We start from the raw sequence: 22,283 nt of genomic DNA, 5'->3' as shown, positions 1-22,283 counted from the left end.
AGCATTCTATAAAAAGTCAGGAACAAACAGGGATTATTACTTTGATGTTCTAGAAATTCTCATCAGTGCATTAAAACCTGATTTAGAAATAGGAAATAACAACTATTAAAAAGGAAGAGAGAAATTTATCATTATTTATAGATCATCTGACTATATAAAGAGATAAACCTTATTAGATTAATAAGAGTTCTATAAGATATATAGATATAAAATAGGTTCCACCTAGTAGGAAATTATCACTATTTAGAAAAGCTCATGGTATTTGGGGGAGATAATATATTAGTCTTTACATAAAATCTGAAAAACAAAAAATAAAATTCAAAAAGAGGGATATTTAATTATAGTAAGAACTCATTTAACAAGTAAAAAATACAAAGAAATGTATTTTAAAACAGTGAAAATTTCTTAATGATAAACAGTTATACTGTTGACAAAAGATAAGTACAGCTAATTAATACACAGACAATGTTCAACCAGGTACATCATTCCTAAAATGAAAACAGATTAGTTGGGAATATTAAAGTGCTCTGTTAAAAACACTGACAAAATCTGCCTTACTGCTAGTAGTGCACTATTTACAAAAACTGTACTATAAAAAGCTTTCCTTTGATGTTACTGTAAGAGAACTGAGCATTAGTTTGGTCCGTCTTCATCTATAGATGCACCTCTCCTGTGGACCCACAAACTTAACTGTAATGCTAAGTTTCCTTCAACACCTATACATATTTGGGTATATGTCAGCAAATATATGCTTTGTCCTCTGAATCTTCACTTCAAAGGTCATATACAAAAATGACAACTAAAATTCAAATTGACTAAAACCTTCAAGTGTTAGCATAATACTCTAGCCCCACACAATGCCACTGGACAGCAGCACATGCTTACTTGTTCCTCGGCCACCAGCAAAGGATGCGTAGATTCTTCACCTACTGAGGGCAGGCGGGCACTTCCCACGGAAGGATGTCTGCTGGAAGGATGGGATGAAGCATCTCCGAACGAGGGATATCGGGGATATCCATTGGGTAAGTTCTGAGCAGCAAACCCTGGAGCTGAGTTTGCGTTTATTGGTTTCAGAAAGAATGCAGGGGTAGGGCACAGAGAAGAAAATGAATGAGGATACAATCAGAACTGAGAGGTTTAAGGAGGTGTTTCTGGTAAGATACATAAGAAACTAGAGCAAAACAGAACCTCCCTCCACTTTTAACTTTCCACTCACATTTAAAATAATATGAAACACTTTGTGTTTTCATATTTAAAATGTTTACAATTATAGCTAAAAGTTTTTCAAAACTCACAACCACTATATTTATGTTAGCCAATGGTAATTTCTAACATGGTATAGATTAAATATCCATAGTCTACAGTTTATAATAGAAGAGGGGAAAATGACACTTACTTGTAGGTGTTCGAGGTGTCCTAGGGACTTCCAATTCTGTCTGATGGTTATTCCTTTCAACCACGGGTTCCTCCACTACATTTATACTATTATTCTGCATAATCTCTTGTAACATATTAAATAATTCTTCTGCACGAGCACACTTAAAGGCAAAGATTCCTACAAATATAAACCAGAAGAAAAAAACATGGTCACGACATCTAAAAAAGACAAAGGAACACCTGTCAAAGAACAAAATTATAAAGGAAGCATTCTGTGTACCAATAGCAAGAAAGGCCTTTCAAATAAATGTTTGATAAATTAATTATATTCCCTGTTTCAAAACACAAACCCAAAAGAAAGTTCACAGAATAATTTTCATTTGTCCATGGGTGATGGCTCAAAATAAGGAAGGCAAAAACAAGATTTGCACACTTGCTCTAGTCTGCTTTCTAACAGCAGGGGGAGTCTAACCTATCATTACCACAGGAATCCACCATTTGATAGGCGCTTGCTCTGTGGTTTACAATCGTTACCTTGTTTAATTATTGGGTACCATTCCATTCTGATACAGAAGGAATTTGATGCAAGAGGTTCCCCAACTTGTCCAAGGAATTTCAAGAAGTAGGTAGCAAAAAAATAAAACTATGTTCTGCTTAACTCCAAAGTTTAAGTTCTTTCCCCTAAGTTGTAACAGTAAAAGTGAAAGTCACTCAGTCATGTCAGACTCTTTTGCAACCCCATGGACTAGGCTAGGCTGTCAGGCTCCTCGGTCCATGGGATTTTCCAGGCAAGAATACTGGAGTGGGCTGCCATGCCCTCCTCCAGGGGATCTTCCCAACCCAGGGATCAAACTCAGGTCTCCCGCATCGCAGGCAGATTCTTTCCTGTCTGAGCCACCAGGGAAGCCCTATAACAGTAAAAGTGAAGTGAAAGTGAAGTTGTTCAGTCGTGTCGAACTCTTTGTGACCCCATGGACTGTAGCCTACCATGTGAAAATCCATCCATGGGATTTTCCAAGCAAGAATACTGGAGTGGGTTGCCATTTCCTTCTCCAGAGGAACTTCCCAACCCAGGGATTGAACCCAGATCTCCCACATTATAAGCAGAAACTTTACCGTCTGAGCCACCAGAGAAGTGTTATAACAGTAAAGACAGACAGAAGCAATTTACTGGGACTAATTCATTTACTTACTTCAAATCTTAAAGTTAATATGAGCCAAAATTCTAGACATAGAAAACATGCTTAATAAATGCTTGATAAGTGAATACATAGTGTACTATATCTCCTTTTTAAATAATCCGCTTGAGGATTTTTTTTCATTCAGCATAAAAGTAAAACAGTAATTTAAACATATATAAAATAATTGAATTACAGAATGATATTCAAATATGATGATGTTTGGAGAAAAAATAAAGGCTCTACCTACCTTGTCCAGTTTGACACCTTCGACCACTTTCAAAAGAAAAGAGATTCGAATCATAACCATAGCGTCGGAGGCAGAGGTAGTGCCATTTTACCGAGTCACGTTTGCGAGTGTATAAAATCAGTTCTGTGTCTGTAAGTTCCATTATGCCAGAACCTAACTCATTTCCATCATCATCCACATTAATGACCTAAAAAAAAAGTTTAATTAGTACTAACTTAATGCTCCTCTCGACAGTCATGCACATATTTCACTAATTTCAGGAAAATGTACTATTGCTGACTGGTTCAGTTATTGTTATTTCATTCAACAACCAATGTTTTTGTATGGCATGGATTATGTAGCAGGGCAATACCTGGTTCATAACTCCAAAGAACTCACATTCCCACTGAGGAAGTAAGATACACAAAGTCAACATCACAGAATTGTAAATGCTTAACTAACCTAACAACTGAGTACAACAGACCCTGCAGAATGCAGGAACTATAGCCAAGGGTTGTTAGAGAAGCCTTCACATATGAAGAAAAGGGACTTGAGCTGGGTTTTGGGTATAAGTAAGTTTGCACGCATGCATGTTCTGTCACTAAGTTGTGTCTAACGCTTTGCAGCCCCATGGATAGTACTAATAGCCCACCAGGGTCCTCTGTTCATGGGATTTCCCAGGCAAGAAGGAAATAGAGAGGGTGAGTTGGTGGGTCAGGACTTAGGGGGCGCAACCCTGAAGATACAGTGCTATAGCAGAGACAAGGTACATCTCAGACAGATCAAGACAGGACTGGCACTGAGTTCTTGTCAGGGAAGGCCTTACACTACTGAGTTTCAGAAAATGGCCAGAGACTTTAAAGAACAGATAACACTTAGGGAGAATTTACTATACTCCTGGGTTGGGCCAAGTGCTTTACTTGTATTTTGTCATTTAATGCCAATCTTAAACTGCAGGTAATACTATTGTCTTCATTGCATACAAATGAACAAAGACTTGGTGACAATGTAACTTGTCAAAGGTCACAGAGCTATGAAGCAAGAAGGTTGTGATTTACACCAAGGTTTATGTGATCCAGAGGCTGATTTATAGCAGACTGAGGTCAGAATATGAGAGGCATTAATAGCTGTGGATGAGTAAGGAATGGAGCACTTAGTGTCTAAGTAGCAGAACACCACTGAAGTTTTAGAATAACGCAAGAGGAAGATAAATCTGATGTCAACTGCAGGATGGATCACAGAGGTGACTGGAGGTAGAGTTCAGTTACGAAATTATCCAGGCATTAAACAATGACTGAGAACTAGCGACAGGACTGAAGAGGCACCTATAAAATGGCATTTTAAAGACAATATTATCAGGTCATTTCAAAGAGGGCTGATGGGACCAAATCCAGGGGCTCTTATCACTGTGACCAAAGATTGAGTTCTCCAGGGGGTGTAACAGTCACTCAATAGTGCTGTTGTTTTCCTGACGGAGATACAAGATTTAGCCACTCATATCCACAACTGATGATATAGGAAGGTAATAAATGTACATGTCTTCTAAGTTGGGGGAAAAAAACGAAAGTATTATCAGAATTGTGTGGTTCTAATTGGACACAGAAGACCAAAGGAAAAGAGGATTTCACAGTCAATAAAAAAATGTTGTCCTTGTTGGTTAAAACAAGAAAAGGAAGAATGGACAAAAAGGAAAATAAAGAGACTCTGAAGATACTAGTGAGGAAATAAGAAGATGTGTTAAGTGAAGTAAAAGAAGAGCATCCAGGTAGGCAGCAAGAGCTACAACTCATCCAGTTTTTACTGACCTTAAACTTGTTCCGATGGTTATCTGGGACAGTGTCTTTATCTGGACAGCTACAACAGCTACCCATGGCTTCTTCAGAAGACCATGTGAGCACTACATGAAAGATAATTTGCAAAAAATTATTAGATATAAGATATGCAAATCACAACACAGAAAAAGACTCTAGAAATCACCTAATAGTCCTGTATTATTTTAATGAGGAAAATTAAGCCCAGGAAGGTAAATGGCTAGAGCTAGACTTCACACAACTAGCTGGAGAATTTTACTCAGCATCAACAAGAATAAGTTTGTTAGGCAGACTTCATAGAAGCCTCATATTTAGTTTGCAAAAGTCTGCCTATTTTAAAACTATCTAAAAGAAACCAATTTAAGGTTTCATACATAACACTATTATACTTAAGTCATTCACGGAATTAACCCTTTATGGCTTACTAGGATTTCATGTCTATTTTCATTAATAAATTTCCAAAAAGATGACAGACTTCTGGCTTGGCAAGTATTTTGATTCATACTATGCACTGTCATATTTTTTATGGATCCCTCCAGACAAAAGTGGTTAATAAGACACAAAAACAAATCTGGAATAGTTCATTAAGAGAGAAAGAAAAACAGTAACAGAGAATATTGGCAAAACTCTAAATGTGTCTATCTAATCCTTTCCCACAGAGGGTAAGAGATAAGTGGTTATAGTTATATTAAGTGTTCAAGAACACTCCAAGTGAACAAAGGAAACTTCACTTACAAACAAGGGAAAGAATCAGAATGGATGTGAAAGTATTTGAAAAAAGGGGAAGGGAAGGAAGCATAAGAAGTTACTAAACATTAAAAATACAAAACTGATTAAAGCTTGTCTAGAATTCTTCAGCAGATCTTTACTACCTTCAGGAAAAAAAAAAATGCAAAAGCTCAAAAAGTCGTTTACCTTATGGTCCTTGTCTACAAATTCAGTCTAACCTCTCACTCCTCTCTGCTTCAAGCCGCACCCAGTCATACCAAACAGTTTCCCTAGAGCGTCTTGTTTCCTCACACCTTTCCATGCTGCTCCTTCCTCAAGATTCAACTCAGAAGACAGTGCCTTCAGGAAACCTTTTCTGACTCCAATCAACTGGGCAAGTTATATTCCTTATGTCCCTTATATCCCCAAAGCATCCTGAGCTTCCCAGTATCACAGCCTCTTTCACAGTTTACTTAGTAGAAATTGTGATGGACTGTTCACTTATCAATCTTCTTCCCTCCACTTTGAGCTCCTTTCCAGTAAGGATGGAATTTATTCATTCCTGCTATCCCTGTGCCTTACATAATAACTAGCACACAGTAGACACTCTAAGTCTCTTGTAAGTTAAATGAACCGCACTAAAGGAAGATAAAGAATGTTGGCAGGTATAAGGATTAAACCAATTAAAAAAAGTAAACTAGTGTATAAACCAAAAGAAGTGATAAATAAAATAGTAAAGTTAAGACTCATATTTTGTGGTGTCCTCACACTAGTCAGAATGGCCATCATTAAAAAGACGGTGTGGAGAAAAGGGAATCCTACTACACTGTTGGTGGGAATGTAAGTTAGAAGCCACTATGAAAAACAGTATGGAAGTTCTTTAAAAAAACACACACACACACACACACAAAACGAAAAATAGAATTGCCATATGATCCAGCAATCCTACTTCTGGGAAAAAATATATGGAGAAAACTCCAATTTGAAAAGATACATGCACCCCAATAATCATAACAGCACTATTTACAACAGCCAAGACATGGAAGCATGCTTAATGTCTGTTTAATGATGAATGGATCAAGATGTGGTATATACACCTTAAAGTGAAAGGTGCTCAGTTGTGTCCAACTCTCTGCGACCCCAAGGACTATACAGTCCATGGAATTCTCCAGGCCAGAATACTTGAGTGGGTAGCCGTTCCCTTCTCCAGGGAATGTTCCCAACCCAGGGATCAAACCCAGGTTTCCCGAATTGTACAATGGAATACTACTCAGCCATAAAAAAGAATGAAATCTGGCCATCTGCAGCAACATGGATAGACCTAGAGATCACTTACTTACTAAGTGAAGTAAGTCGGACAGAGAAAGATAAATAACACGTGACATGTCACTTATATGTGGAAACTAAAATGTGACACAAATGAACTTACTTACAAAACAGAAACAGGCTCACATACATAGAAAAAGAAACCTACAGTTACCAAAGGGCAAAGCGGGTGGAGGGAGGGATAAATTAGAGGAGGTTTAATAGATAAAACAACAACAAGGTCCTACTGTATAGAACAGAATTATATTCATTATCTTGTAATAACCTATAGTAAAGAAAAGAACCTGAAAAAGAATATATATATAAATAATATTTATATACTATTTACATATATATAAACTGAGTCACTTTGCTGTACACCACAAACTAACACAACATTATAAATCAACTATACTTCAATTAAAAGTTAATAAATTTATATAGGGAAAATGTGTGATGACATAAATAAAAAATCTTGTTACATAAAGGAAAAAGACAAAGACTCATATTTGGTATCTTGTAACTAATATGCCAGCTAAGTATCACGGTGTAAAGATGACAGTCAATCGTGTACCTCTCAAGAGTCATGAGTCTAAAGGCAAAGACAGAGCTGTCAACAGATAATGCATTATGATAAACCTTATATTAGATTATAAGAAGAGTTCTGTGGACACAGAAAGAAGCAACTAACTTTCTGGATTAGGAAGGAAAGGAAGCAGCATTTGAGCTGGTACTTTAAAAGGTGAGCAGAAACAGTGTGCTAGGCAAAACACAGAAATAGGCACTAGATAAAAAAGTAGGTGCAAAGATAAACGTCCTGAAAGGTGGTGCTATACTCAGGATAAAGTGAGGGATCCAGTACAACTGGAGTGCAGGGCAGGCTGAAATACAAGCAGAAGCCAAAGTACACATCCTGAACAACAACCTAGGGGTCTGGGATGCCAGCTAACTAACCTGAAGCCCACCTGTCCCCACCGCCCCTGCAGTCAGATGGACATGACTCCACCATGGCACTTATCATACTCTACTGTAATGTTTAGCTGTCTCACCAGCCACATCACTGTGTTCTCCATTAAGAGAGGAACCTTGTCTTCTGAATTTTCTAGGGCACTAAGCATACTGTTTGACATAGCAGATAATTATTTCATAAAAGTTTAATTTTTAAAAATCAAATCACTAAGTGTTTGGGACTTCCCTGGCAGCCATACTTCCACTGCAGGGGGCATGGGTTCAATCCTTAGTTAGAGAACAAAGATCCCACATGCCAGACAGCACAGTACAAAAAAAAAAAAAAAATTTAGTAAGTGTTTAATAAATTATGAGGAGGCCAAAAGAATATTTTTCAAAAAATTTTAAAGCAGAGAGATGACAGAAACAAAAATACAAAAGTCTTCTTGAAATTGCTTATCCATACTCACCACTAACTCCTCAAGAAAACAAAGAGCTAAATGATTACTACAGTGTGGCTTTTGCTTAAATAAAAAAGTCTCAAATGAATAGTTTTCAACTATTTCCAAAAAGGAGTAGAAAAACCATTCTTCCACTTGACATCTTCATAGGCTACCTGTTCAGGCAGCACCTCTAATTCTGTCAGGGATATATGAATGGTGGTACAATCTACTTGGGGACTCTATCTACATTGAGTGTTTCAGTTCAATGCAAACATAATTAATGAAAAGCCTAACATGTGACACGAAATCCTTATATGCCATTGCAAAGAGTAAAAATTTCATCCTACTCAAGATGGAAAGCCACTTAAGTATTTTAAGCAGAAAGTGAGGTGGTCAGGACTTCATTTTAGATAAAATTTTACCTTGGCTCAGAGGAAGGGTAAGCCAGTTAGAGACTACTGAAAACTGAAATATGCCAAAGACTTAAAACTGGAGCAGCAACAGTAGGAAAGATGAAAATGATGAATTTAAAAAATATTTAGGAAATCAAGTCAGCAGCACTGAGTGTCCAGCTAGGGATACAGGAAGTAAGAGGCAGTTTTCAGTGCAAATAAACGGTGCTGGTTCCATTACCTGAAATAGGAAAAATCTTTTCAGAGCTTCAAGAGGAAGTGATGGTGGTTAGTTCAGTTTTAGACATGTTAAACTGCGATTCCCAGAGAACAACCGAAAGGAGACATGTAATAGAGTTAAGTACATCAGAATGGGCTTGAGGGAAGAGGTAAAATATTGGGGCGCATGGTATTTGAAACTATAAAACAGAAGATCCTGCTCAAGAACAGGATGAAGAGCAGTCTGCTGAACCTGAAATTCTAGGGAACACAAATGTGTAAATACTAGAGAAAAACAAGTGAAGGAGAAGAAAATCAGAATGGTACAAACTAAGAAAAGAAAGTGTCAAGAAGGAGGGTCCTCTCCATGATGGAGTGTTAGGTAGAGGCAGAAGCCATTATGCCGTGAGCAAATGGAAGATGAGGAGTAGTCCTCCAGAAAACAGAAAAGGCTCTTTTAAGAACACAATGAGAAAGGAAAGCCTCAAGTGACAGGGTGTGGTTGGACATGGTTTCAAAAGAAAATACACTTCTTGAGTTATTTGTTGTTTTAAGATGACACAGGTTTGTGCAGATTTGTAATCAGTATGTCAGTAAAGTTTAAAGAATATAGGAAAAACCAAAGGAAAGAGACAGCCAGAAGACGGATCAAGACAAGCAGGGAGACGAGACTAGAGCTGAGTTCTGGGACCCAGACTCAAAAGCGTGCCCAGAGGAGAAGGAATGCCTTGTGATCTGAATAGATGTGAAAATGAAAGTCACTCAGTCATGTCCAACTCTTGATGACCCCATGGACTACGCAGTCCATGGAATTCCCCAGGCCAGAATACTGGAGTGGGTAGCCGTTCCCTCCTCCAGGGGATCTTCCCAACTCAGGGACTGAACCCAGGTCTCCTGCATTGCTGGCAGATTCTTTACCAGCTGAGCCATCAAGGAAGCCCTCTGAGGAGAGATAGCAGAAAAGAAAGATGAGTGGAACATATCAGAGAAGCTGAAACAGATAGTATCCATCATCTTACATTTCTTTTGTAAAATAGAAGGCAAGTTTGCAGAATGAGGGACTTGAGGAGAAGGGTAGGATTTTTCACTGAGGAGCTACACAAGAAAAGCAGCAGGATTATTAAGCAGGCTATGCTGAGACTGAGCAGAAGCTGGAGAATAAGTAGAAAAATAATATATTTTTCTAGCTGTGCTCAGCAGTCCAGAGGGTAGACAGATCAACTGACCCGAGTCAGAGGGCAAGAGGACAAATAAATGAAAGGATATTGGCAATATAGGGGTTTGAAGCGATGGGCCAACAGGTCTGCTCAGGAAAGAAGCAAAGAAAGAAGAGGGCTGATGAAACAGGAGAAAACAGAGGGAGGCAAAAAGGAACAGGAGGCCTCAGTATGGTTGAAAAATAGGCTTAGTATGAGTGAGAGTCTGAGGCCGTTCTGGTCAATCTTCCAACACAGAAGGAGACTTTTTTTTAATGCAGAGTTTTCACCCACGTCTCTGACTCCTCCTCCTGAAGCATAAACTCCCAGGCAGGGGTTAAAACAAGACACTAGACAGTCTACGTCTATGACAATCACATAAATACTTGGAGACAATCTGAGTTACCTAAGACCTACTAATATGCATGAATACTATAAACACTTGATGAGAAACTACATGATCTCATAAACTCATTCAAGTTTATAACTCCGCAAAAACACAAATAGATGTACTACACTCCCTCTAAAGGTAGCCTCTGTTTGGGAAGACCAACATTGCAACAACTGTGCCAGACATTTAAATTAGTAAATACTGTCTTCTTAAAGTCAACTGTCCTTATTTTGAGGTCTGGGAGGTAACAACGTAGTTTTTTAATCACTCAGTTGTGTCTGACTCTTTGCGAGCCCATGGATTGTAGCCCACCAGGCTCCTCTGCCCATGGCATTCTCCAGGGAAGAATGGGAGTGAATTACCATTCTTTTCTCCTGGGGATCTTCTTGACCCAGGGACTGAACCCAGGTCTTCTGCATTGCAGGCTGATTCTTTACCATCTGAGCTACCAGAGAAGCCCAAAGTGGTATCAGGAGGCAAAATAATTGCATTCAAAATACCATTATTAAAATCTCCAGTTCAAAAAACTATAATTTGTGGACTTAATGATTTTTTAAAAAGTAAACTTCAACTTACCTAGATCTGGCCATTAATATTCTTAGCCTCTGCTGCAGCATCAGGAGTTTAATCATACTTCAAAACACCATGTTTTCTTTGTTTGCTGACTTAACCTAAAATTAACAAGAAAACGTCAAGAAATTGTTATTTCTTTAAAAACAGTTTTTCTTATGAGACTTCTGGCAGCACTGTTAGTTCTGTTAATCTATTTAAACAAATAAAAAGTCTAAATTTTTATTAAAATGTAGTATTTTAAAAATTAATATAATGTCTACATGGTACCAATTAACACAGCCTTTTAGAAAGAAAAGTAAAAATGCGATAGCTCTAAAAGCCCATTTTAGCCAATGGCAGGCTAATTCTCCACCTCCAGTCACTTCTCTTAAACCTCACTGTCACTCCTCCTCCCAGAGTTGACTCTAGAATCCACGCTCTGTATCTTCCTAATCCACAAGAGCCCCCAGAATAAAATCAGAAGAGTCAGTCATCAGAAAACAGTATCAACAAGCATGCCATAGAGCCTCAGGATAATGACATAAATTATAGCAATAAATTACAATCTAGAGTTTCAAGAGATTACAATATACTTTTGAAAAACTTCTGGTTAATTTATTCACTTTTTACAACACATGAAAAAAAATTAAATTCAAAGGTGAGCACTAGCATTTACTAAATAGCTATACTATATTAGGCATTATGTTAGGGGGTTTTTTACAAAGCCTCATTTTAATCTATATATTAACAAATATGACTGATACCCAAAACACACATTTCTAAAACCATGAACCCACACACAAACAAAATTTTTCATGCTGGACTTCTAACCTATACATAAAACTGGCGATTCAGGTAGGAGTTTGCTCACACTTGTGAGCTGCTGCTACACCCTACATTACAGTGGGCAGCAACCAACTGTTTTTTCCTTAGCAGTTTTTTCTCCCCTCCAGAAGTTTAACATACATCATGCTTTACCTCTAGCTTATAAAACTGTCCACCTAATTCTACCATAAATCGTTCCTCTTACGTGATGTTTGTCCAGCTCTCTAAGAGATTTTAGCCAATTAACTAAGAAAAAAAAAATCTCTCTTCTTTTTACTTGATCCACTTATAAGCATCCCACAACCCCTATCCTGAAAAGAGTTTATTCATAGTAAACATGATTAAGAGATGTATTCCAATACCAAGGAAAAGTCATAAGTTCTAAAAGGAAGTTAAACATACAAAAGAACCAGTGTGCAAATCTACAAAGCTCTTGATAATATTAAAAATCCTCTGTGAGAAACTCTGGAAAATTTATATTCTCACCTTCAGATCTTTTTTAATTCTGATTTTTTAAATTGTGGGAAAATACACATAAAATTTACCATCTTACCCATTTTTAAGGGTACAGTTTAGTAGTGTTAAATATATTCACTACTGTACAACCAATCTCAAGAACTCTGAAACTCTACACCCATTAAAAAACAACTCATTTCCCCTCCACCCAAACACTAGCAACCACCATTCTACCTTCTGTTTTCATGAGTTTGACTAAACACATCATATAAGTAAGACTGTACAGTTCAGTTCAGTCGCTCAGTCATGTCCGACTCTTTGTGAGCCCACAGAGTGCAGCAAGCCAGGCTTTACCTGTCCTTCACTATCTCTGGAGTTTGCTCAAACTCACATCCATTGACATGACATGAGACTGTACAGTATTATCTTTTTGTGCCTGCCTTATCTCACTTAGCATAATGTCTTCACGGTTCATCCATGCTGTAATTATGTGTCAGAGTTCCTTTCCTTTTTTTAAAAAAACTTTTTATTTTGCATTGAGGTACAGCCGATTAACAATGCTATGATAGTTTCAGGTAAACTGAAAAAGGACTCAGCTATATATATACATGCATTCTTGCTCCCCCAAACTCCCCTCCCATCCAGGCTGCCACATACCACTGAGCAGAGTACTTTGTGCTATGCAGTTATGTCCTCATTGGTTACCCATTTTAAATACAGCAGGGTGTACAAGTCCATCCCAAACTCCTTAACTATCCCTTCCTCCCAGCAACCGTAAGTTCATTCTCTAAGTCTGTGAGTCTGTTTCTGTTTTGTAACTAAGTTCATTTATATCATTTCTTTTTGGATCACATATATCAGGGATATCATGCAAGATTTCTCTTTGTCTTACTTCACTCAGTAAGACAATCTCGAGGTCCACCCATGTTGCTGCAAATGGCATCATTTCGTTCTTTTTAATGGCTGAGTAATACTCCATTGTGTGTATGTGCCACATCTTCATCCATTGCTCTGTCGATGGACATTTAGGTTGCTTCTGTGTCCTGGCTATTGTTAATAGTGCTGCAATGAACACTGGGATGCATGTGTCTTTGAATTATTTTCTCATGGTATGTGTCCAGTAGTGGGACTGCTAGGTCACATGTAGTTCTACTTTTAGTTTTTTAAGGAACCTCCTTACTGTTCTCCATAGCAGCTGCACCAATTTACATTCCTACCAACAGTGTAGGAGGGTTCCCTTCCCTCCACAACCTCTAGCTTCATTGTTCGTGGATTTTTTGATGACAGCCATTCTGGCTTGTGTGAAGTGATATCTCACTGTAGTTCTGATTTGCATTTCTTTAATAATGAGCAATATTGAACATCTTTTCACATGCCTCTTGGTCATCTGTATGTCTTCTTTGGGGAAATGTCTGTTTAGATCTTCTGCCCAGAATTCCTTTCCAAGACTGAATAATATTCCACTGAATAAAAACTTGCTAATTCATCCACTGATGGACATTTATCTACCATCTGGCTATTGTGAATAATGGTGCTATGAACATGGATGCACAAATCTCTCTTCAAGACCCTGCTTTCAATTATTTTGGATACATACCCACAAGTGGTACTGCTAGATCATATAGTAATTCTATTTTTAATTTTTTGAGAAACTTCCATACTGCTCTCCACAGTATGTCTTCTTTAGAGAAATGTCTATTCAAGTCCTTTGAACATTTTTTAAACAGGCTGTCTATTCTTTTTGTTGACTTTTAGTATAAGTTCTCTATATATTCAGGATATTAATCCCTTATCAAATATATGATTTGCAAATATCTTCTCACATTCTTTGGGTTGTCCTTTTCACTCTGTTACATACTGTTTGAGGTAACAAATTTATTTCTCAGTAAGTCCAGTTTGTCTACTTTTGCTTTGGTGCCCATGCTTTTGGTGTCATATCCAGGAAAGCACTGCTGAAACCACTGTCGTGAAGCTTTTGCCCTATGTTGTCTTCTAAGAATTTCATTGTTTTATGTCTTACATTTAGGTCTTTGATCCAGTTTGACTTAATGTTTGTATATGGTGTTAGGTAAAGGTCCAAGTTCATTCTTTTGCATGTGGATATCCAATTGTCCCAGAAGCATTCGCTGAAGACTCGCTTCCCCACTGAATGGTCTTAGTACGCTTTTCAAAACTTATTTGACGAGACATGTGAGGGTTTATTTCTGGGTTCTCTATTCTATTCCACTGGTCTATGTCTGTATTTATGCCAGTACCACACTCTTTTTACTATGTGGCTTTGTAGTAAGTTTAGAAATCAAGAAGTGTGAGTCATCCAGTTTTAAGGTTGTTTTTGTTATCCAGGGTTCCAAGATTCCATATGAATTTCAGGATAGGCTTTCCTATTTTGGGGGGAAAAAATCATTGGAATTTTGACAGGGATTGCACTGAATCTGTAAATCTCTTTGGATAGGACTAATGTTTTAACAATATTGTGTCTTCTAATCCATGAATATGGGATGTGTTTTTATGTCCTCTGTAAGTGGTATTCTGTAGTTTTGTGTGTTCTGCCTCCCTGGTTAATTCCTGAGTATCCTATTTCTTTTGATGCCACTGTAAAAAGAACGGTTTTTGTAATTTTTTATTCACTGCAAATTTATAGAAACGCAACTAATGTTTACATGTTGACTTTCTACCCTGAATTCATTTATTAGTTCTGAAAATACTTTTTGTGTGGAATCTTTAGGGTTTTCCACATATAAGATCATCTCAGCTGCAAACAAAGATTATTTTACTTCTTTTCTCTCAACTTGGATGACTTTGCTCTGGCTAGAACTTCCAATACTATGTTAAATAAAAGTCATGAGAGTGGGCATCATTGCCTAGTTCCTGATCTTGAGGGAAAAGTTTTCAGTCTTTTACTATTGAAAATGATGTCCGCTGTGGATTTTTCATATATAGCTTTCATTATGTTGAGGTGGTTTCCTTCTATTCCTAGTTTTTTGAATGCTTTTATATGAAAAGGTGTTGAATTTTGTCAAGTGCTTTCTTTGCATTAATTGAGATTTTTTTTTCCCTTCATTCTCTTAATGTGGTGCATTATGTTGTACTATCCTTGCATTCCAAGAATAAATCCCACTTTGACATGGTATATAATCCTTTTATTATGTGACTCAATTTAGTTTCCTAGCATCTTGGACATTTCTCAATGTTTATAAGAGATACTGGCCTGTAGTTTTCCTGTAATATCTTTGTCTGGAATTGTTATCAGGGTAATGCTGGCCTCACAGAATGAATTGCAAAGTGTTCTCTCCTCTTCAAAATTTTGGAAAAGTTTTGAGGACAGACAGTAGTTCTTTAACTGGTAGACTTCACTAGTGAAGCTAGGGCTTTTCTACGTGAGAGACTTTTTATTATTGATTCAATCTCCTTATCTTATAGGTCTATTCAGATTTTCTATTTCTTTGTGATTTAGCCTTGGTAGGTTTTCTATTTCCAGGAATTTGTCCTGTTCATCTAGTTTCTTCAATTTGTTGGCATACAACTGTTCATATTACTCTCTCATAATCCTTTTTATTTCAGTAGAATTGGTAATGATGTCACCAGTTTCACTTCCAGTTTTAGTAATCTGAGTCTTTCCTCCTTTTTTCTTAGCCCATCCAGCCAAAAACTTGTCTATTTTGTTGATGTTTTCAAAAATCACACTTTTGGTTCACAGACTTTGTTTTTCTATTCTCTATCTCATTTCTCTCTCCTTTAATCTCTACTATTTCCTTCCTTCTGCTAGTTTGGTTTTAGTTTACCCTTTTTCTATTTCCTTAAGCTATAAAGCTATAGATCTTTTTATATTTTAACATAAGCATTTATAACTACCCAAATCCATTGTGTCCTGTTAAGTGTTGGCATGTTGTGTTTTCATCTTCTTTTGCCTCTAAGTATTTTCTAATTCCCTTTGTGATTTCTTCTTTTATTTGTTGTTTAAAAGTATGCTGTTTAATTCCTACAATTTTGTGAATTTTCCAGCTTTCTTTCTGTCATTGATTTCTAACTTCATCCTCTTCTAATTGAAGATGATACTTTGTATGATATTTATCTTTGAAAATCTTTTGAGACTTAATTTGTGGCCTAACATCACAGTCTACCCTGGAAAATGTTCCATGTATTCTTGCCCTACTGAACATTTTATCACTATGTAATATGTTCGTCTCTTATAACCTTTTAAAATTTAAAGTCTAGTTTGTTTCGTACTAATACAGCCACACCCGCCCTCCTTTTGGTTACTAAATGCATGTATATCTTTTCCATTTTTGCGATTTTTTTTTGTCCTTGAATCTCACATGAGTCTCTTATAGGCAGAGTATAGTTAGATCATGTTTTTATCCATTTGGCCAATCTGTCTTTTAATACTGATAAGGAGAGCTTTGTTATTGTTGCTGTTTAGTCACTACGTTGTGTCCGCGACTCTTTTGCGACCCTGTGTACTGTAGCCTGCCATGCTCCTCTGTCCATGAGGTTTCCCAGGAAAGAATACTAGAGTGGGTAACCATTTTCTTTTCCAGGGGCTCTACCCAACCCAGGGATCAAACTCGTGGCTCCTGGACTGGCTGCTGGATTCTTTACTGCTGAGCCACCAAGTATTACTTCTATCATATTACTGTTTGCTTTCTATATGCTTTAAGCTGCTTTGTATTAAGCTGTAGTAAAATGTTTAAATTCCTTTCTCAGATCCTTTTGTGTATATTCTATGGTTATTTTCTTTGTGGTGACCATGGGGACTGTATTTAACATACTAAAAGAATAGCAGTTCTACTTGAATTTATACCAGTTTAACTTCAACAACATACAAAAACTACTCCCTTACAACTTGATCCCCACTCCTTTCAGTTCTGATGTCACAAAATTGTATCTTTATACACCATGTGCCCCAAAATGTAAACTAATAATTAAATGCACTAATCTCTTAAATTACGTAGAAAATAATTACAAAGATAAAACAATATGAGCTTTTAGGCTAATAATTTTTTCCTTTTAATGTATTAACTTTTAAATCATGTAGAAAATAAAAAGTATAGTTATAAATCTTTGTTACAATAGAATTAGCTTTTATATTTCCCTCTGTATTTACCTTCATTGAGATTTCTCTCTCTCCTTACAACTGCAAGTTGCTGTATAGAACTGTTCACCTTGCAGAACTTTCTTGTGCATTTCTTGCAAGGCAAGTCTAGAGGTAATGAATTCCCTCAGCTTTTGTTTACTTGGGAATACCCTAATTTCTCACTCACTTCTGAAGGACAGTTTTGCTAGATAACAGGATTTTTGATGGGTAGACTTTTTCTCCTTTTGGCGCACTGTGAATATATCAGCCCACTCCCGTTTGGCCTCCACAGTTTCTGATGAGCTATCTGCTACTAATCTTACTGAGAATCCCTTGTAGTATGTGACAATTAAGTCTTCTTCCTGCTGTTTTCAAGATTTCTGGCCTTTGTCTTTTGGAAGGTTTATTATAATGTGTCTTGTTCTATGTCTCTGTGACTTAATCTTTCTTGGAGGGAAATGAGCTCCTTGGATGTTTATGTTCATGTCTTTTATCAACTTTGGGAAGTTTTCAATCATTATTTCCTCAAATGTTCTCTCTGCTCCTTTCTTTTTAGGACTTCCACAGAATGTCTGACAGTGTCCCATAAGTCCCTCAGGCTGTTTGTTTTTTTCTAATGTTTTCCTTGGGAATCTTAAATCTTTGTCTGCTGATTCTTTGTTCTGCCTGCTCAATGCTGCCTTTGAATTTTTGTACTAAATTTTACATTTTAGTTACTGTACTTTTCAGCTCCAGAATTTCATGATGCTGCAAATGGCATTATTTCATTCCTTTTATGGCTGAACATAAAAGGAATTTTATGTTCGGTATTCCACTGTATATAAACATATGACATCTTCTTTATCCATTCATCTGTCAATGGATATTTAGGCTGCTTCCACATCTTGGTTATAGTAAACAGTGCTGCTATGAATATTGGGGTGCATGTATCTTTTGGATGTAGTTTTCTCTGGATATGCCAAGGAATGGGATTGCTAGATCTTTTAAGGGTGCCACTCCTTTAAATTTTCTGGATATCACTTTAGTAGGTGGGGGAGGGGCTTGCAACAATGAGGTATGTGCAACAACAGTAGATGCTCACCTTTGTCTATACCTCTGTGACTAGAAGCAGCAATCTCTGACCCAATTACAGATTGCTGATATTTGGAGAAGAGGGTACTTTTTGCCTACTGTGTCTCCAAAAGCTGTATGAAAAGCTGCACAAAGGTGGCAAAAGAGAATGGCTACAATTTTACACCTGAGCCTCTTCCTGGCAGCCTTCAATAGTTCCATAGTTCTAAAACAGTTGTATCAGATTCTGCTATCTAGGTGGGGAAGACAGATTCCTGACGCTTCCTACTCCAGCTTCCCAGAATCCTCTCTAGGGCTCTTCTTGGGGATCAATATTATTTAGCTTCAGTGTTTTACTTTACTAGAAGTGCCAAATATTGTGACTTTTTTGCTTGCTTTTTTACTGCTTTTCAGTGCAAATATACAGCATATCAGTTGTATCAGGAATTAAATGACTTTATGTGCCTTATTTAAAAGGATGTGCTACACTGTGCGTGGTGCTAAGTTGCTTCAGTCGTGTCCAACCCTTCCCGACCCTATGGACTACTGTAGCCTGCCAGGCTCCGCTGTCTGTTGAATTCTCCAGGCAAGAATACTGGAGTGGTTGCCATGCACTCCTCCAGGGGATCTTCCTGACTCAGGGATTAAACCCATGTCTCTTATGTCTCCTGCATTTGCAGGCGGGTTCTTTACCACGGGCGCCACCTGGGAAGCCCATTTAAAAGGATACTTCCTATTAAAAAAAAAAATACATTCTGAGTTCCAAACAAGTGATATAACACAGCACTCCTGGAATGAACACCCTGGGTAGACAGAGGGTATCTTGCCTTTGACTTTGGAACATGGATGCCACAGATATCTTCTTTGGTTTCTTCTGACTAGCAGAAGGCTTGGAACTGAAAAGTGATGGGGAGGTAGTGAGAGGGAAGAAGTAGTTTAGCTACTATACAGAGCTATAATCTTGTAACATGGATGTTTTTCTATAGAACAGTTATATATGTGTTTATATACACACACAAACACACACACATAATGAACTGTGAGTTTATACTCAAGGGGAATACAATGATTTTATCAGAAAAATTATCAAAGAGCTAAAAGTTACACTAAATACAGTCAACTAACATGCTTTTTAAATAAATTGGTTTTAAAGCCCCTACTTTATACCTCACCTAGAGCCAGACATCCTGGAATGTGAAGTCAAGTGGACCTTCGAAAGCATCACTATGAACAAACCTAGTGGAGATGATGGAATTCCAGTTGAGCTATTTCAAATCCTAAAAGATGATGCTGTGAAAATGCTGCACTCAATATGCCAGCCAATTTGGAAAACTCAGCAGTGGCCACAGGACTGGAAAAGGTCAATTTTCATTCCAATCCCAAAGAAAGGCAACACCAAAGAATGCTCAAACTACCACACAATTGCACTCATCTCACACGCTAGTAAAGTAATGCTCAAAATTCTCCAAGCCAGGCTTCAGCAATACGTGAAGAGGAACCAGAGATCAAATTGCCAACATCTGCTGGATCATCAAAAAAGCAAGAGAGTTCCAGAAAAACATCTATTTCTGCTTTATTGACTATGCCAAAGCCTTTGACTGTGTGGATCACAATAAACTGTGGAAAATGCTGAAAGAGATGGGAATATCAGACCACCTGACCTGCCTCTTAAGAAACCTATATGCAGGTCAGGAAGCAACAGTTAGAATTGGACACGGAACAACAGACTGGTTCCAAATAGGAAAAGGAGTACGTCAAGGCTGTATATTGTCGCCCTGCTTATTTAACTTATATGCAGAGTACATCATGAGAAATGCTGGGCTGGAAGAAGCACAAACTGGAATCAAGATTGCCGGGAGAAATATCAATAACCTCAGATATGCAGATGACACCACCCTTATGGCAGAAAGTGAAGAGGAACTAAAAAGCCTCTTGATGAAAGTGAAAGTGGAGAGTGAAAAAGTTGGCCTAAAGCTCAACATTCAAAAAGTAAAATCATGGCATCTGGTCCCATTCAGTTCAGTTCAGTCGCTCACATGTGTCCCACTCTGCGACCCCATGAATTGCAGAATGCCAGGCCTCCCTGTCCATCACCAACTCCTGGAGTTCACCCAAACTCATGTCCATTGAGTCGGTGATGCTATCCAGCCATCTCATCCTCTGTTGTCCCCTTCTCCCCTGCCCCCAATCCCTCCTAGCATCAGAGTCTTTTCCAATGAGTCAACTCTTCGCATGAGGTGGCCAAAGTATTTGAGTTTCAGCTTTAGCATCAGTCCTTCCAAAGAACACCCAGGACCGATCTCCTTCAGAATGGACTCATTACTTCATGGCAAATAGATTGGGAAACGGTGTCAGACTTTATTTTTTTGGCCTCCAAAATCACTGCAGATGGTGACTGCAGCCATGAAATTAAAAGACGCTTACTCCTTGGAAGGAAAGTTATGACCAACCTAGATAGCATATTCAAAAGCAGAGACATTGCTTTGCCAGTCTAGTCAAGGCTATGGTTTTTCCAGTGGTCATGTATGGATGTGAGAGTTGGACTGTGAAGAAAGCTGAGCACTGAAGAATTGATGCTTTTGAACTGTGGTGTTGGAGAAGACTCTTGAGAGTCCCTTGGACTGCAGGAAGATCCAACCAGTCCATTCTGAAGGAGATCAGTCCTGGGTGTTCTTTGGAAAGGCTGATGCTAAAGCTGAAATTCCAGTACTTTGGCCACCTCATGTGAAGAGTTGACTCACTGGAAAAGACCCTGATGCTGGGAGGGATAGGAGGCAGGAAGAAAAGGGGACGACAGAGGATGAGATGGCTGGATGGCATCATGGACTTGATGGACATGAGTTTAAGTAAACTCCAGGAGTTGGTGATGGACAGGGAGGCCTGGCATGCTGTGATTCATGGGGTCACAAAGAGTCAGACACAACTGAGCGACTGAACTGACTGACGGACTTTATACCAGACATAGATTCACTTGGATTATCTCAATGCACAGGACCACCCTGTGAGGTACGTACTGCCATTATTTCTGTGAAGCAAATAAGGAAACCAAGGCTTGAAGAGGCTAGGTAGCTTTGCCAAGGTTAACAACTGATAAGAGGAAAGGCCAGAACTGAAGCCAGATCTAACTACAAAGTCCAGGTTCTAATTAATATATGTAAATAGCTTAAAATAGAGCTCAGCATATAGTAAGCATGTAGTAAATGATAGCTTCTGAAATAATAAGAATAATTTATTATAACACAATATTGTATGCCTTTGGCACTCAGTCAAAATTTCTATGCCTAAAATTTCTTATTCATAAGATTAGGACACCTATTTCACAAAGTTGTTTTGAAAACCAAATAAATTATGGCTATAAAGACATTAGAAAATATACAGTGCTTAAAAAGACAGTCATTATTATATCACCACTATATGTAAAATCCTGTCTCATATCACAAAGGAGCCTTTTGCATTGCAGACACAAAAGCCCAGAATTTAAGCACCATCCTTGTAACAGAAGTTACAGTAATAACTTTAGTAAAGCTGTCTTAAATGATTTCAATATAAATTCTTGCAGAATGACAGGCAAAGAGGACACTGAACTCTATTCATGAGCATGATTATACATTTATTGCTCAGCAAGATATATTTACTCTTTAGGTTCACTAGCATGGAGGGTGAACTTGGCTTTTACTACAGTAGTTATGTTCAAATACAACCATGACAGAATATCTCTAGTTAGAAGCATAACAATATAACTATATTTTGGGCACAGCTGTCATATTTATTGATAATTACATTAAGACAATCAAGAGAACAGCATTCAAAAACCGTATTCTTTGTGTCAGTGGTCTGGTTGACTGTTTTTAAACTACTGGGTAGGTCTTTTCTAGTTATCATTTTTATTTTTTTTAATGTTTATTTACTTATTTGGCTGTGCTGGGTCTTAGTTGCAGCAGGCGGGATCTTTTACTTGTCACAGGTGGTTCAAGTTGAACCTGCCCCCTGCATTTGGGAGCACGAAGACTGCCACTGGACCACCAGGGAAGTCCCTCTTTTTTTCTGTACTGATATACCCTGGTTTTCTGTTTATTCTTAACATTGTTAAGGATTTTTTTTAATTTACATTACTCTAATGAAGAGAAAT

At 37.8% G+C, this 22,283-nt stretch overlaps 1 protein-coding gene and 1 non-coding gene across 3 annotated transcripts in view; one reads left to right on the top strand and one right to left on the bottom strand.

Moving 5' to 3' along the window:
- Positions 1–22,283, bottom strand: part of FRS2 (fibroblast growth factor receptor substrate 2) — a 109,817-nt gene that overhangs the window by 5,937 nt on the left and 81,597 nt on the right. For both annotated transcript variants that reach the window (XM_027542523.1, XM_027542525.1), the window contains exons 4-8: positions 10,774–10,868; positions 4,590–4,681; positions 2,806–2,992; positions 1,397–1,555; positions 886–1,049 (exon numbers count right to left, since the gene is read on the bottom strand). In XM_027542523.1, the coding sequence (XP_027398324.1) occupies positions 886–1,049; positions 1,397–1,555; positions 2,806–2,992; positions 4,590–4,655 (576 nt within the window). In that variant the 5' untranslated portion in view covers positions 4,656–4,681; positions 10,774–10,868. The remainder of the gene's footprint in view (positions 1–885; positions 1,050–1,396; positions 1,556–2,805; positions 2,993–4,589; positions 4,682–10,773; positions 10,869–22,283) is intronic.
- On the top strand, positions 4,142–4,269 carry LOC113893844. Its single transcript, XR_003511367.1, has one exon. It is a non-coding gene; the product is annotated as a small nucleolar RNA SNORA25 (small nucleolar RNA).

This window comes from Bos indicus x Bos taurus, chromosome 5 (genome assembly GCF_003369695.1).
Source record: "Bos indicus x Bos taurus breed Angus x Brahman F1 hybrid chromosome 5, Bos_hybrid_MaternalHap_v2.0, whole genome shotgun sequence".
NCBI classification, from domain to species: Eukaryota; Metazoa; Chordata; class Mammalia; order Artiodactyla; family Bovidae; genus Bos; species Bos indicus x Bos taurus.
Note: the sequence above shows the minus strand (reverse complement) of the source record. Positions and strands in the feature narration are given on the sequence as shown.